Genomic DNA, 15,949 nt, shown 5'->3' with positions numbered 1-15,949 from the left:
ATTTGCAAGGTAGCACATTACACATGTTTGTGTTTGCAGATATCGAAAAAAATTATTAACGTTGCGGTAGGTTTAAATTTGTGTTTTATAAGAGCTTCTGTGGACGTAATCGATGATCTGTCGCATGTAAGCCTTATTACCTGAATTAATAAGTGTGGGCGCTATTTACCTTTGTATCTTCAGCGATTGCAGATTTCAATGCGTTTAGCGTTGAAACAATATATTATCTATGGAAATACATAGCATATAATTATGTACATGTGTATCTCCCCTTACCGTTATATTGTTCAGATTTGTATTATATATTATAAGTACATTAACAAACAATAAATAAATGACTGCATATAACAAGTTTATTTGAAATAAATAACAAATGTATTCATTATAAATGCAATGTACAAAGATGATGAACACGACCATTCGCTTATCTTCCGCTCCCGGGACCATGGATAAGATGTCCGAAAAGTTTCTGGGTCAAATGTTGGAAGTACAGCTCCCACTCGTGCAGCGATACAACGTTGTCACCTGCAATAGCGGAGCCGCGTTCTGAGAAAACTGGGCTTAATGCATGTGCGTAAAGTGTCGTCCCAGATTAGCCTGTGCAGCCCGCACGGGCTAATCAGGGACGACACTTTCCGCTTTTATGGTATTTTTAGTTTCAAGGAAGTGCCTCCTTACAGAAAATCAAGTTTAGGCGGAAAGTGTCGCCCCTGATTAGCCTGTGCGGACTGCACAGGCTAATCTGGGACGACACTCTACGCACATGCATTTTGCCCAATTTTCACAGAACAAGACACATATGATAAGCCCATCGATAACTGACATAGTTTCAATCACGTTTTTTACAACAACGTACATTCTAAAATCAATCTTGGTCTAAACTGAACACCTGATAAACAAAAACCAAAAAGGTCATTATCACAATTATCTATGATTCTCAATACCCACGCGTTCGGATCGAATAACAATAATATATTTTTTTTAAGGAGGGCATATAGTGATCACACTGTCCGTCTGTCAGTCCGTCCTTTCGTCTGTCCGTCACACTTTGCGTTTAGGTTTCGAAAAATGCTCATATGTCGCTTCAGAATTTACATTCATATTTGGTATGCATGTGTATATGGACAATGCCTTTCCATACGCTCACAAATTTTGACCCCTTTAACCTTGACCTTGAATTTAGGGTCCGCGTTTAGGTTTCGAAATATGCGTTTAGGTTTCGAAAAATGCTCATAACTTCTATCAAAGCGTTTATCGGGGAATATGCCATCCTATGGAGACAGCTCTTGTTTTCTCTTGAATGCAGTAAACATGTAATTTATGAACAGAGAGTTCCCAATCAAACTTGAGCGTTTACAAAACCTACTTTTTATCGAAAACTAAACTTCCCTCAAGTGCTGACATAAAGGTCGTATGTTGTCTCAGACAAGGAAGAAAATGGTAAATTTCGTACACAACTTCAAAGGCAAAAACCTAATGCAAACATGAAAAACGACACAACAATATAGGACGGAACGCTTATGTAAGTACCGTTTAGATCGATCAAGGTAACTATCGGAACGCTCAAATCAACATGATAAAATGGGGCTAAATGCATGAGTTTAAAGTGACGTCACTGTCGTCGTCAATCATTCTGTGAATTCCGCACAGGTTAATCAGAGACGACACTTTCCGCCTAAACTGGATTTTCGTCAAAAAGATTCTTTCTTTAAAGTACAATGAAAGCGGAAATTGTTGTCCCTGATTAGCCTGTTTTTGCATGTATTGAACCCCACTTTTTTGTACAGAGTGCGGCTAATTTACCGCTATGATCGATGAGGTGGAACTCTTGGGACATATCGGCCACTTTGAGGCACGAGTCGCTGTTGTGGTCGTAGTGATGGTATAGAGCAGCGGCCTGTGGGCAAGTGTGAACGGCCAGGTACTCTTGTAGCGTCACGCAAGTGTCGTCTGCAAGAACACATGACCGGATATAAAGCAGACGAAGCACGTAGATGGGTTTTCGATATGCATGTATCCATCACCATCATTATCATCATCATCATGATCATCATCATCATGCCCCAAACCACCATTTCAAGCCTATTTATGTAATCATGTACTGCTAATGTCTTCCATATAGATTGCTGCGTCCCTCCCATTCGAACATGTGCAAAACGCCAGATAGCCTAAACAGCCATGCAGTCGATCGCTTACTGTTGAGGTCCTCCCTGTAGATAGTCGCGTCCCACTCGTTCTCTTCGACCAGCCCATCCAGGGGACTGTGGTCGTAGTGTGCGAAGCTGACATCCATGTACCTCCGGATATCCTGAGTGTTGATACTGCAGGACAGAAATATAAAAAGTAAGGCGAATCGTTCTACGATGGGATGGACTTTGCAGCCGAATTATATTTTTGATTGCATGAGCACGCGGAGACTTCTACGTATGCGCGTATATTTGCACATTCACGTGTGCACTTAAAGAAAAATATATTTCAGTCGAAATCCCCATGCCATCGTTCATTTAGTACTCGTAATTGATGCGCAAAAAGACTGTTGAAGGCAGACGCTCATAATATGTAAAGTTCTTATAGTAGCAGTACGATCAACTGACATCTAGATATCCAGATATGCGGTTGAAGGCTTACACGCATAGTCTCGCATTGGTCGAAGACATAACGAATTGAAGCGTCTGCACATACTAACCGTCTTGTAGGATGGCCAGAAAATTATTAGCGGGCAACACGGCTCAAATTGACAAAGCAACTTTCGACGATCGCACGTGCAAAACTCGGTAGTACTAAATACGTTATTATTGTTTTTAAACCAGAAGCAGTTGTGGATTTTCCGACAATGCATACGATGGCCAAAGGAGAATACCTATTATTATCATTAATGATTAAGCATGCATGTGCTGTTACGCGTTCCGTTACGCCACGGACTACCACGTTACAATGTCAATAAAAACATGGTCGTGTAGATACCGTGTATACTTATCCCATTTATGCCTAGCGTCTAGAAAAAACGCCTTGGCAAACAGCGTAGACCCAGATGAGACGGTGAATGATTCGGCGTCTCATCAGGTTCTGCGCTGTTTGATTAAAGGAATTTCTGTAAGAAATATTCTAAATATAGAAATAAATATACTAGACATCCCTTATTCTGGAAATATATTGATACAATTAAGAAGGATGGGAGAGTTCACTTAGCATAAATGTGATAAGGTGCTAGTTAGTTATAAGAGATTTTCTAGAGGAATTCTACTTACGCATTAACAGCCGCCAACGAGCACACGAGTAATATCGCCAACATGGTGAGTCCTGTTAAAATTAAAACAAACATTATGATCCATCGTTTTCATATATACAATTATTATGCGGAATAGAATACGGCGCAGTGGGGAAAAACATGTGATAACAATACGGAAGCTCTTATTGCTTGTGAAAGTTGTGTTGCAACGACTTAACGAACTTTTAAATTTAAGTTGTAGATTAGGAATTATTTATATATATATATATATATATATATATATATATATATATATATATATATATATATATATATATATATATATATATATATATATATATATATATATATATATATATATATATATATATATATATATTTCAATCAGTTAATAAAAATGATAACGAAGTTCCATTTAATTTTGTTTTTATCAGATTACCTGGTGTTTCTTGTGAGTAGTAAATAGTAATATGTATATATCATAAGTTAATTCACTGTTTTAAATAAACACAATATTTCCAAATCACTTGGGCTCCGTGCGTTGGTTTCTCTTAAAATCGCGAACACTTATCAAAAATATAGGAATTTACGCACCTTACAAAACCGGGTTTCTTCGACAAAATATTCTCTTCTCAGACAAACTCTATATTCTTATATATGTTTATGTCACGTTTTCGAGTGCCATCAATAGTTTATGTAAGACAGGGTTTTCGCTAGGTTATCCATCATTACGACCTGTTAAAGTTAACCTATTTTAAACACATTCACGTGTTTAAAAACGTTCACCTAGAGTTTAGCTGATAAGATGTCCATACCATCGCCTTTTGTTCGGGAAGAGGACAATTACAACGAGCGAGGCATGGTTTAGGGGAGATAACCCTGGGTTATGGTTAGGTTAGGGTTCGGGTAAGTTGCCGGGTTAGAGTTAAGGTATGGGTTAAGGCTAATCTTAACCCAAACCCGACCCTAACCCTTACCCTCTAACCCCCCCAACCCATTGCGCATTACAATGCCATGCCTCGCTCGTTGTCGTTTTCCGCTTCCCCTTTTGTTCAATGCCATTTCGTGTACTGATCTAGGTTATGCACGTGTATCACAAATAGATGGATAGACGATACAAATAGATGGATAGACTTTTATTTTCCTCCAATCACGAAGAGCATAACATAAAATACTGTAGTGTACGTTACCATTTAGTTGTAACCAGTCTATAGTTTAGCCCCTATTGTCAGTATGGCTGTAGAACAAATGCGGTTCATGTTTTCAACGTCTTTTATTTGCATATACTAAGAATTACTAGTAATATAATATAACGTCAACATGTTTCTCAAAGCACTTCAATGTAGACTTCAAACACAGATCTTATGACAAGTATTTTCTATATAGCGCAGTACATTCTTAGGCTCTCTAGAGTTCATAAGATGAATCTTTTTTACTGTACTAAATACTGTAAAATACCAAAGATGTAAAGTTTATTTTAACTTGTAAAATAGCTTACCATTTTCAGAATGTAAGATCTAAATAATTTATATATATCAGATTTTTATGCCGTAAAGAACGGAACCTTTGTGATCATGAAAGATACATAATGTTGTTTATCCGCGCTATTTATACCTGTCGCTCAGCAACTTAGGATTAGGATTCTGAGCAATAACCAATCAAAATGACTTAGAATTACAACAACCAATCAAATGCATTTAGGAATCCTAAATCCTTAACGTAGTTCTGCCGCGACAAATATTCAACAATAAGGCTACCTTTTCTTACATGTACTTACAATAACAATTTGTAATTAAATATGTTGCAACTATAAAACTTTACATACAACAATAAACGCATAAAGCACTTTCTAACCTAAATGAATTTGCCATTTTAACAGAGAGGAAATATTTTGGCACAAAATATCCGAAACATGCAGCTGTCAAAACGATGCTTACGAATGGCAAGTTTAACAAATATATCAATAATTACTAACAGTTTACAACAATGGATGATAACTTATATTAAAAATAAGCATTTTACTATAAATATGCAATAACATAACTTCCGAGATGACGCCGGAATTCGTTGCAGACGGACATTGGCAGTAAGTTTTAGCAAACAATTTTGGTAAGTGATCTTTTAAATATTCATTCAAAATCATCATTTCAGCTTATATGTGCTATCCTTAAACTATTTACGTGATGCAGGAGTGATAGATGAGTGATTAATAATATACAAATGACAATTGTTTTCTTTAAACTGCACAACAATAAACATGGTATGAGATACTACAAGGCATTACAATACATATTATAAGCAATGAAGTACAATCGATTATATATTAGCTCTTGTATGTGTATATACTCGATTGTACTATATATATATTTTCGTTTTCGCTTCAAGACATGTCCTCGGCGGATAAGTTACACTGAAAAAAGGGACGTTTCATATGCTCGTTTCAATCTGTTTATTTTCCTTGGGGATTAACAATTATATATATATATATATATATATATAATTGTTAATCCCCAAGGAAAATAAACAGATTGAAACGAGCATAGGAAACGTCCCTTTTTTCAGTGTAACTTATCCGCCGAGGACATGTCTTGAAGCGAAAACGAAAATAAAGACATAATAGGCGAATATACTTAATATACTTCACAGGTTTTCCCTTCCACGAAAGACTGCAATATAGTGCTAAGATACACTAACATAGATTCAAACGACATGTCATCATCATATAGTGTAAAAACCTGGTGTTTTACACACGGTAAGTATTTTTGGATTGCCCTTTGCTACTCCCCATAAAGGGGAGTAATTATTGGAGTCTATTACATGCGCAGTTACTCCCCATTGATCGATTTCAAAGACACGCGATATATATTTAAATAGAGACCATATGTAGTGCAAATATATGTACGAGCCCTCTTCTGGGATCGGGCTGTTTATCGAACCCTCAATGCTTCAATAACATAAAATTGCATGTGATATAATGAAGTCTACATGTACACATTGGCGACAGTTCAACAAGAAAAGTTTGTAAAATGACAGTCGGCGTTGAAATGAACTCTGATGTGACTGTGTCATTCATTGTTACGTATCTGCTTGGACTTATGATTGTGGCTCCATAATAATGAGAGTTCTCGAAGCCTCGATTATCTGCAAATCATGACCTTTACTTGAGTTTATTTGACATTAACTAAAATATATTTAATATTCTGTGCCGTGAATAATTCGATCATATGCCAACCCATATTTTCATCAGTTAAAATAACATACATCTATTACGGCAAATGGTCGTGTATAGCCTAAGTTTTGTCAATTAAGTCCGGCTCTTGGCTCATTTATTTATGAATCGTCATCCTTGACAAACATAATTTTATGCTTCTGGGGCATAAGTCGAATCCTACTATAACCCTTGTTCAAACATTTTATCTCACATAAAATTCATGATATATCCGGTTTTTTGCATAGGAATAACCTTCACAACATTAAGTCAAACACAATTTCTGAGCATCAAAACACAAAGTCTCGGGTCAAATGAAAGCCCTGAAAGTTTTACTTTTTAACGAAAGTTTTAATCAATATTGCGGTACATCATAAAGCAAACAATTTTCTATTTGTTTTGAGGAACTTGAAATAATAAGCATTGCCAGAAAAATACTTAATAAATAAAGTCTTGCACATAATGTAACGTATACGGGGGCCTGATCACTGTTTAGATATAAAAATAAGTTTCCTTCAGCCTACATAGCTTATGATTAGATATTCTAACCAAATGATTGGGGCATATAAACATGCATTAATTAATTTCAATCAAAACTAACAACAATAACTGAGACACCTAAAAACGCATGCCTTGGTGATTTTTAAATACAGTCACCATGCGTTTACTACGCCGGCTAGAATACCTATGCCTTAAAACAGTCCACCCATATATCATGCACACAGTGGGCAATACAAGTTTATCTGGGCGTTTCAAAACTGAAAACTGGAGTCCTGGAGTCACCATGCGGCATGCACTCCAAACCTCGAGCATGAAACCTATGCTTGTAACGGCACCGTCACGCAGAAGCTACTAGATCTACACCAGGAAAACCAGGGCACCGGTCTGCTAATACTCTGTTCTTCTAACAGGGTTTAGATATATGAAATGTTTTGGCTCACTTAATCCCTAACATTGCTAGGAGACTACTGTGAAGCCAAAACTACCTTATATACTTTATTTTGTATTAACAGTCAGTTGCCCTTTCTCCTCTCGACACGCTTCCTACGGTGACAGGCTTCATAACTAAACTCGACCATTCAAGACACCGTTCATATACGCTAGAAAGTCACGTGACGCTACAACAACATTGCCTAATACGGGCTAAACTATTATCTATAAAAACAGTAGCCTAACGGGGCTGTCAGCCTCTTCCTTACATGAAGAATTTTATCAATACAGATAATTATATTATTCTTTAAGTGTTACTTATTTATTTTCGATAAATGTTTAAGAACAATATCAGACCAAAATGACGATAACTTGTATTTGTTAATTGTAAAATCAATGAAAAACAAACGAGCAGTCGCCCACAAATATCAAAGTAATATAAATTTACGCACCTTACAAAACCGGGTTTCTTCGACAAAATATGCTCTTCTCAGACAAACTATATCCTTATATATGATTATGTCACGTTTTCGAGTGGCATCTGTACTTTATGTAGAACAGGTTTTTCGTTAGGTCAGCCCTTTATCACTACGACTTGTCTATTTAAAGCTATTTTTCCAAAAATGTACGTGTTTAAAAACTTTCATCTGGAGTTTAGCTGATAAGATGTTCGTGACAACGTATTTTGTTCACTTTCATTTCGTGCACTGATCTAATACATGCACACGTATTACAAAGCCTTGCGATTCATATTTTAACAGAGAATATATGTAGTGCAACTATATGTACGCGTCCCCTACCGGGAGTGGGCTGTGTATTGAACCCTAAATGTTTCAATAACATAAAATTGCATGTGATATAATGAAGTCTACATGTACACATTGGCGACAGTTAATCAAGAAATGTTTGTAGAAAGACAATCGACGTTGAAATGAAATCTGATGTGACTGTGTCATACAGTGTAACGTACCTGCCTGGGCCTCTGATTGTCGCTTCATACAAAGTCCGGATCTTGGCTCATTTATTTATGAATTGTCATCCTTTTACTACCATAATTTTATGCTGCTGGGGCATAGGTCGAATCCTAATATAACCCATGTTCCAACATTATATCTCACATAAATATCCAAGATATATCCGCGATTAAGTATGAATAAGTTTCATTTACTTAAACACTTTAAATACACATTATACCGCAAAGATTGACCGTAAGGCAATACACATACATAATAAGTGATTACTTGATAACTTAATGTTATAGATGATTGGATCAATGTGCAGAATCCTGTTAGCTCTTTTCTAACCCTACGACTGAAAGTTTCTTTGTTCTTAGGTTCTTGATAACTCTTGAACGGGATAATAAATGAACAAAGACGTTATTTATTATTATATATACTATCTTCAGTTCATCTGGTTACAAATATAAGAAATAAATGTCTATTTCATCGTTGTAATCAGTTCTTTTATATATAACAGTTATTTCCACAAGTCCAGTTTCTTAATATATTTATAAAATCAGTTCTTCTATTTATTATATACCTGTTGAATGCTTTTAACAAAATACAGGTTGTATCAATCGTTGAAATAAAAAATCCCGTATTACGCTACTCGCTGTTTCCAATTCCGTATTACCATACTACTATTTTTAGAAGCCGGACTACTTTTTTTGACCCATTTAATGACGTCACACTACGCGTAGCGAAAATAGGAAAGCCCCCTGTGTAGTATTATTAGATACGTCGTCTGCAGTTTGACCAATCTCTTTCACGACGGTCACATTACATTCACCTCTGTGTTGGGCTCAGAACGGACTATTGTTATGAAAGCGTCTCATTCATGTCATGATCATTCCAAGCGTTCATTAGTGAGGTTACAGTATATTAAACAATCTCTTGCACGACGGTTACATTGCATTAACTGCATTAAAGAAAACCATCTCATACCATGATATCTTATATCAGTCTTAATTAATTATTATAAAATTGATATGTTTTTTTTTTTGTTAAGAAACCGACATACATAAATACGTCGAAGCAATGCCTAACGTCACTCAATAAAAAACATGTACAATTGTTTACATTTGTGAAGTGCGTGGAATGATTACATCTGTGTAAATGGGCAATAAAATAGTTCCAAAGAGTTGCATTAAAACTCACAAGTTTTTGCACGATTTATCGTACATTTAAAAGTCATATTTCTTAATTAAATGCATGCGATCATAAATATCCACTAAAATATACATTGTATGCGTTTGTTCGGTTTTAGCTATTTGGTAGACAAAATGGCGTGCTGAGCCTTATGCAGAGTTGTATGTGAGAGCAAGGAACGACAACTCAGCGTGGAGATTGCAGTTTGACCAGAGAGTAAATATGGCCGAATTTTCGACCATGGACATAGCGGAATGGTCATCGATCGGTTTATTTGACTTTATTGACGATATTTTTTTTGAAAATGAACTCTTTGAAACGGCTGTTCATAATTCTGGAGAGAATGAAAATGTCAGTAGCACTGAAAATACTGAAACAAGTGCAGTGTCCACTCTTTTAGAAGCAGGTGTCCAGCTGCCCGATGAAAGTAAGTCTGATCTGCATCAAAATATAGATTTAAGTTCACAAGACCAAAGAAATCAAATGGAACAGATGAATTAAAATAGTCATGCTCAAGGTGAAACACGTAAACAACCAACATTTGTACATGTAACAGAAGATGAAAAGACAAATTTTGTTCAAAGTATGAAAAATGTGAACACTAGCCGCAAAACTGAATTATGTATGCGCCATTTCCAACGCTGGCTATCAGAACCACCACGCAATGAAACAAGATCTGTCTGTGACATCATGACCACTGAACTTGACAACTACATAGGTTCATTCCTCCTGTCCATCCGTAAAGCCGACGGGTCTGAGTATGAGCCTGACACACTCACAAGCTACCATCGAGGCAATGACCGGTTTGTAAAAGAAATTCATATTTATACACCAAAAACATAGTAGAATAAAGTGCTCAGTGTATAAACAATCAACATTGAATCGAAATAGTATTTCAGTGATGATCATGCAATGTTGTTGTAGTACTGTATTACTCACTGCTGTAGAGATAGTTTTAACCTATATATTTAAGCTTGAGTCCATCGAAAGCCTAAGGCTTATATAAACATTCTCGAGTCCATTTTCTGGGCTTAGAACCATTACTATGTGTCTTTGAGAGAGATCTTAAGAACGCTTGCACGATGGTGATCGAACCCATCACCTCCCAGTGGCTAGACGGACACCCTATCCATAAAACATTAAAACATGTCGACCTTGCTGTTGAGTTAATTTACTACATCCAACATAAAGTGATTAAATTAAAATATTTAAACAGCATGAAATGTTATAGCTGTGTAATTATGCTTTATAGTTGTTATGTTAACCTGATTGGTTATAATTGCACACATCTATGAAAATAAAATTTAATTAAGTGGCAAATAAATGTATAAAAGTTATTAAACAAAACAATATGTAAATTGAATATTAACCGCACAATGATATTAACGGTTTAAGAAAAAATAATATCTCGAACATAATGTAAATAATGCCCATAATTTTCAAATTATATCCAGTTAAAAAAATCAAATAATTCTGTACATGGGTCAAGTTTAAAAAAAAAGAATGAAAATCAATTGTTTAAATGTGATTTTTTCCAGATATTTAAGGGAAAATAAATATTCCCACAGCATTTTGGATGACAGAGAGTTTGAAACTTCTCGAAAGGTTTTGGCTTCCAAAAGAAAGGAACTGAAGCAAAAAGGAAAAGGAAACAGGCCCCATGCTGCTGAAGCCATTACCCCTGAAGAAAGAGGGATTTTAAAACAAAAAGCAGTAATTGGACTTCAAAGCCCAAGACAGCTGTTGAATCAAGTTTGGCTAAATAATTCAACATTGTTCGGCATTCGTGGTGGAACCGAAAGTCACAACCTTAGATGGGGCGACATCAAACTGAAAAAAACTGATCAAGGAAGAGAATACCTTGAATACAATGAACGGTTGACCAAAGCACGTACATCGGAAACCAAGTCGGATCAAAGGGCCTTTCCACCTAAGCAGTTTGCTCATACCAACAAAGATTCATGCCCTGTTGAAGCGTACAAGGAGTTTGCTCATCACAGACCAAAAGAAGCTCTGCGTGATGATGCCCCTTTCTACTTGTGTATAAACTATAGTCGACATGATGGGTCCAACAAGTGGTATAAATGTCAGCCCATGGGTGAAAACTCCTTGAGGTCAATAATGAGACCGATGGCCGAGAGGGGCGATCTCACAGGTCGGAAGACAAATCACAGTGCCCGAAAAACAACCTGTACGACTCTCTTGCATAATGGGGTTGCTCCAACAACAATTCAACAGCCAACTGGACACAAAAATGTGCAAAGTGTTAACAATTACGCAAAGGCTTCTCTCGAAATGCAAGCAGCCATGTCCGACATATTATCAGAAAATCCTGACCAACAACAAATTATGCAAATTAACCCTAGGCCTACCTATGGTTCTGTCATCCCGGCATCGGTGCGAAACACATCTATGACAAGCAGCAACAAAAACACATCCAACGCCGCCATTGATGATTCCCACGATAACACAAATCTCCAAGGTGCACAATTATTCCGGTGTAACGTAACCATCAACAACTACTATGCACACTCTCCATCGAAGTTTTTGTATGCAGGGGTTGTCAGGTACACCATAACCCCAGTCGACCACAAGTGTCAGATCTTTCCACACAAAGCCACTCGAATCGACTAGTTGCTAGCACCAAATCAGACATCGATGGTCTGGTTAATGTCCAAATGATTTCCCAGCTCTACAAGACTGTTATAAACAATTTGAAAAATGATGCAAATGCATGTGAGGATAAATATGTGTTATCAGAAGAATGTTCAGGCAGTTACGAGGTTAATGTTTTGAGAAACCAAAACAAAACAGCTTGAATGAAGACAAATCCCGTGCAGCCTACTCATATATCAGTGCTACCTGCACATGTTTAAAAATATAGTATAAACGAAAGTATCACATGGCTCTATATGGACTGGTCCTCACCTCATGAAAAACAGCTGTTTCAAGTATCATGAAAATTAATAATGTAGCCTATAGTTTTCAAAAGCGTTTGATTAAATCACCTAGTTGTTGACGCCACATAATCTTATTTTGACATTGCCCCAGACATAATAAGAGCAAGTGAACTGATCGATTTGTTTAAGAAGCGATAACATATTTTTGCCTAGAGGGTCCACCGGCTTTGTAATCATTTGACCTGGTGACATAGTTTATTACCCTCCTAATTATTTTCGAACGACTCCGACAAATTATTGTAACTCATGCTATATACTTGTCAACATGTGTTTCTATGGTGGTCGATCTGAGCACATTTTCAAATAGTTTCATACTTAATTAGCTAATAGTGAGCAGCTTTTATTATGTTTATTGCTTAGCTCTGTCGAGCTCGTACTTTTCGGGTGGGCTTTTATCTTTGACTTTTGTTCGTCGTTCGTCATGCGGCAACAATGTTTAAATAATCATACCACTTTTGATAAACTTTTCAAGGAATATTCATTGGTATCCTCTCAAACTAATCTAACTGTTTTCATAGTGAAACTCTAAACCAAATCCCCTCCTTAACCGCCGATAGACATTTGATCAATTATGGCAGAGGTGATACAAAGGTGTTTCGTCTTAAATATCTATATCGTGTTAGTTGATGAAATCCGAAACATAATTAAATCACAGTGGATAATAATACTTAGATTTTGTATTGACAAAAAGAGAAATCTTAGAAACTAACTGCTATATTGTGGCACAATAGATGTAATGTTAGGTTGTCTTCATATACAAATATTTAGAAGTCGTTCTGATATAAATGTTAATAAAATAGTGTTTTTTTAAATAAAGACTTTTCTAACAATAAAAAAGGATATTTTTATTTGAATCATTTTTTACAATATCCCGAAATAGCTGCTAAAATATATGACTGATGACTCTTACAAAGTGAACTTCTTTATTACATTTAAACCATTTATGCCTAGCGTCTAGAAAAAAAGGCATTGGCAAACAGCGTAGACGCGGCATCTCATCAGGGTCTGCGCTGTTTGCTTAAAGGAATTTCTGTTAGAAATATTCTAAATATAGATACTAGAAATCCCTAATTTTGGAAATAAATTGATCCAAATTAGGAGGATGTGAGAGTCCACTTGGCATAAATGGGTTAATAAATCAATCTGGTCGTCAGTAGACTTGATATCGAAACGATCCAGTGTTACTTGATGAGGAAACATCAGCAAGTTAAACTGCATTTCTGAAGTTCAATAGCTATATTGACAATCAGTTACTGAAGTGTAGAGCCCTTGGAAAATAAATCAGTATTGAAATGCTTCCTGAAAAGATTGTATTAATGATATTAACCAACAAACTGCGCATTGACTCTTTGTTTTTCGTTTATAACTATCGTCCGAGCAGTATTACAGACACGGACAATGATAAATGAATAAATTACTTTTATAAATGAGTTTACCAAACTCGACTGAGCTTCACAAACGTAATAAGTGTTGCATCTAATATGTTTAAATGGCACACGCATACTGAACGGCAAAAACAGGCGATCAAAAAAGTCACCATGAATAGGTTATCTGTTACAATATGTGTCATTCGTTTGATAATTACCGAGGCATGTACTTTACAAATAAAAAACACAGTTAAACACTCTATCGAAAGCCCTCAGATGTAGTATTCTAAATAGCATATACACAAAACAACAAGTTGCTATGAGCATGCGCTGAACAAAACTGATTTCAACACACTTTCCGAATGATGTTGTCTTATTCTTGTTTAATATCTGAAATCATTTAACTTTGTGTTCAAAGTTTGATTACAATGTCAGTGTATTGACTTAAAACTGCTGTATATTATATGCATATATGTCAGGATTATACACGTGTTAACCAAACGAGAATTTAACATATGCTGCGGGTAATAACACGTACCTTAATTGTGTGCATCACAATAACAAAGTGAAAAACAGTATTATGGCCGTGCTCTGTGAAAGGGGTTTAATGATATGGCTGATCTGGGACGACACTTTACGCATGTGCATTACACCCTCTTTCACAGATCACGGCCCATTTCAATTTAATCCTTAAATGCGACAAGTATTGCTGGAAAAAAGTGGTGTCAAGTGCTTGTATCCGATGTTTATGCTATGTCTAGAGTGCAAATACACTTGATAGTAATCGGGAGTTTTCCTGTGCTAATTAATTAAAAATGGATATTTAAAATCCGGAAGGGAAAGTGAGTGTGAAACTTAAATCAAAGAAGATAGTTTTAGTTTTAGTTTCCGCTGTTGCGAATGATTTGATTCATAAAAAGGTCCTTATGAATATATCCATCAGAAAACCTGCTTGCCAAACCGAGCGGCATATCCAAATGCGCTCCCGGTGGTGATTGCTAAAAACTACCGAAATATATACTATATAATCATGATGACATTTTTGTTAACTATATTAAGAACGCGAACATGTTTTTGTTGGTAATTTACTTTGTTACGCTTCAGTTCGCCTTCTAGTTTGGCGATATAACGCCTTTCTTTAGCGTTATTACGCCTTTTTAGCGTTTGTACCCCTTTAAGTTTGTCGTTATTACGCCTTTTTAGCGTCTGCGCGCCTAATATTTTGCGTAATAATGCCTTTTTTAGCGTTTGTACACCTTTCAGTTTGGCGTTATGACGCCTTTTTTAGCGTTTGTATGCCTTTTAGTTTAGCGGTATTACGCCATTCTAGCCAAAGTACGCATTTTTAAGCTTTATTATGCTTTTTAGTGTGTGTACGCCTTCAGTTTGGCGTTAGTACGCCTTTTAAGCATTTTTACGCGTTTATAAGCGTTCTTATGCGTTTGTTTGCGTTATTACGTGTTTATTTGCGAAGAAACACAATTTTGTTTCGCTTAAATGCGACTTCGAACTATTTTGTTTTAATTTTTCAGTGTTACTTATCAGTATAATATTAACGCTGTAAGTGATATGACGGTTGGTTTTGCTATAACGACACATAAATAGAATACAGAAACGTGGGCACGATCGTACATCCTTAAACCTCTAAATGGAAGATATAAGGGGCCGTCCATAAAGTATGTCACGCTATTTTTGACCATTTTTAATCCCCTCCCTCCCCCCTGTCACAAACTGTCACACATCTCGGACCCCCACCCCCTAAAGTATGTCACACTTTCGAATCTTTTTTTTTAAATGAATACTTTATACAAATTTAAGCTATAACACACTTCACTATTAAACGGTATTTAAATATAAATGTCCTCTTAAAAAAACTAAAAATCACAATATTAAACTAACTTAATAGTAGACTAGTTAATTGTCAACAGTGGTCACAGTTATTCAGTGATGCAGTAACTCATTAAACTCAATCTAGCTTTGAATTTGAAAACAAAAAATGCAAAGATTCGACTTTACAATTATGTTATCAACATCATTTATCTGCTGCTTTTTTATTTACAATAGGTGAGGTCAAGTTTAAGATAATCTTCCAATTATGCAATATTTTT

At 36.0% G+C, this 15,949-nt stretch overlaps 1 protein-coding gene across 2 annotated transcripts; it reads right to left on the bottom strand.

Moving 5' to 3' along the window:
- Positions 1-335: 335 nt before the first annotated feature.
- LOC127835285 (uncharacterized) lies at positions 336-7,934 on the bottom strand. Of its 2 annotated transcripts, none has more exons than XM_052361634.1 (5): positions 7,820-7,934; positions 3,249-3,300; positions 2,197-2,321; positions 1,804-1,950; positions 336-525 (listed from the first exon to the last, which is right to left on the bottom strand). In XM_052361634.1, exons 2-5 carry the CDS (start codon positions 3,290-3,292, stop codon positions 425-427), a joined length of 417 nt encoding a protein of 138 aa, XP_052217594.1. In that variant the 5' UTR covers positions 3,293-3,300; positions 7,820-7,934; the 3' UTR covers positions 336-424. The 2 variants fall into 2 exon arrangements, with proteins under 2 accessions (XP_052217594.1, XP_052217593.1); XM_052361633.1 differs by lacking the exon at positions 7,820-7,934 and adding an exon at positions 3,824-3,980.
- Positions 7,935-15,949: the final 8,015 nt, after the last annotated feature.

This window comes from Dreissena polymorpha, chromosome 6 (assembly GCF_020536995.1).
Source record: "Dreissena polymorpha isolate Duluth1 chromosome 6, UMN_Dpol_1.0, whole genome shotgun sequence".
NCBI lineage: Eukaryota > Metazoa > Mollusca > Bivalvia > Myida > Dreissenidae > Dreissena > Dreissena polymorpha.
Note: the sequence above shows the minus strand (reverse complement) of the source record. Positions and strands in the feature narration are given on the sequence as shown.